Source organism: Aplysia californica, unplaced genomic scaffold, assembly GCF_000002075.1.
Source record: "Aplysia californica isolate F4 #8 unplaced genomic scaffold, AplCal3.0 scaffold00008, whole genome shotgun sequence".
In the NCBI taxonomy this organism is placed as follows: domain Eukaryota; kingdom Metazoa; phylum Mollusca; class Gastropoda; order Aplysiida; family Aplysiidae; genus Aplysia; species Aplysia californica.
The window spans coordinates 1,754,847-1,756,705 of record NW_004797278.1 but is presented as its reverse complement, the minus strand read 5'-3'; the positions used below and the strand labels follow the sequence as shown (position 1 = coordinate 1,756,705).

Here is a 1,859-nt window from a genome sequence, read left to right as displayed (position 1 = left end):
GAGAGAGAGAGAGAGAGAGAGAGAGAGAGAGAGAGAGAGAGAGAGAGAAGAGACTGTAACCAATGGAAGGTTAAGTGAAAGCATCTCTTTGAAGAATATAAGTTATGTGCAGAACATACCAGCCTTGTCGCTAATGCCGTCGTGATCAAAGTCGGGAGACATGTTGCATATGATCATGTTGCAGTACTCGCGTTTAAAGTCCTCGAACGACATCCAGAACTCGCCGTCGTCTCGTGACGTCACTTCCAGCTCGCGTTTGATGTTCTCTGGGACTCGCTTCCACTCGTCTCCCCTGGGAAGAGGAAGGACAAAATAAATAATGAGATTGTGGAATGGGGATGATCAGAGGTAAATTTGTTGGTTCATAGCAGAGCTGAAGCAGTAAAGCTCGCAAGATATTTCTCAATAAATTTTTTTTTTTTTACTGTGAACTAGAAGGATTTAAAATACTAAAATCTCAATTTCCCGAATTTCCTAATCAACACCTCAGGTGTACCCAGTAACACCACTGTCCTTGAAGAATATTACTGCTGCACCCTCATGACGTTTGTAAGAATGTACTTTTGAATTTGGAATAAAACCACAAAGAAAAATCGACTGGAACCCGTAAATTATTTCCCAATCCCTTGTCTATGCCTACATAAATTCATACGGTCTCAATATCCGGAAGTAGATTGTAATAAGACTTTTGACAAATGTTTCTACATACTGTCATATTACAGAATTTACATACCGGTGCCTATAGCCTCTGGTGTAACGATTTGGCGCGTATCCCTCGAATGCAAAAGACTCAGTTCTATTCCGGAGAGGGGAGATTTTTTATCGGGTATTTCGGTGTTTCTGCATTGACCTTATATTCCTCGCAACTCAGATGGCCTTGACAGGCACAGCTGATACCCGCCACCTAAATTATTTAAATTTTGTCAATAGAGGCATTTAAAACACTTAGTTTTGACACCCCCCCCCGCCCCCAGCAACAACACTTTTATAGTATCAAATTGCCATGGAATTTACCTTAAGATAGGGAGTTTAGCGACAGATAAATAACGAAACACTAAAACCAAGATCCAGACTTTCTTTTCATGGTTAAAAAGAGTTTTTATTATAATAAGTTTGCGTCGTGTAAAAAAGGTTTCGTGTTTACACGGACTATGACTTTAGAGAAGTAGGGGCCTACTCATAGTGACTAGCAAGGTGAAAGAGAAACAATATTTTATTTTATTTATAAAGACTGTATCTTTATTTTCTTCTTTTCATGACGGAATAAGCTAGAGCCAGTCTTTTGACTTCTTACCCATCACACCATTCGCCTTCCCATTCCGTGTCTCCCCACGGGTTTCGAACGCGAATCAGCTTGGCTGCCCTGTCTATGTAGGGTATTTCCTCTACCCCAGTTACCACGTAAGAGTGGTTAGAGACCATTCCCTTTCTGTTTCCGCCCGTGGAGTCTCGGCGGTCCTGAGAAAAGACATTAACTCTTCAGTTGAAAACACATGACTCATTTCAAAACCACACACCTACAACCTAATTGATTTGAAACACGAATGTATTTGCTTAGAGCGACGACTCTCTTCTGTCTCAAGCTCAGCAGCAAAGGCAACAAAAGAAACAAAAGCAAGAAAAAGCCGAAAGGTAGCAGGTGTAGTTATGATCTCAACAGCAGTAGCAGCAGCACTGTCACCAACAATAGACACAACCAGCAACCTAACCAGACAACAGCAATTCCATCATTATCATAACCTCAAGCACAGTCATCATCAACAGCGAGACAACCTGAACAACACATCTAACCACCACCGCAACAACAACAACAACAACAATAAGAAGAAGAAGAAGAAGAAGAAAAAGAAGAAGAAGAA

The 1,859-nt window shown here is 41.0% G+C and overlaps 1 protein-coding gene across 1 annotated transcript in view; it reads right to left on the bottom strand.

Moving 5' to 3' along the window:
- Positions 1 to 1,859, bottom strand: part of LOC101856547 (calpain-3) — a 62,634-nt gene that overhangs the window by 8,041 nt on the left and 52,734 nt on the right. The window contains exons 5-6 of the mRNA XM_035969726.1: positions 1,295 to 1,480; positions 120 to 292 (exon numbers count right to left, since the gene is read on the bottom strand). Of these exons, the coding sequence (XP_035825619.1) occupies positions 120 to 292; positions 1,295 to 1,480 (359 nt within the window). The remainder of the gene's footprint in view (positions 1 to 119; positions 293 to 1,294; positions 1,481 to 1,859) is intronic.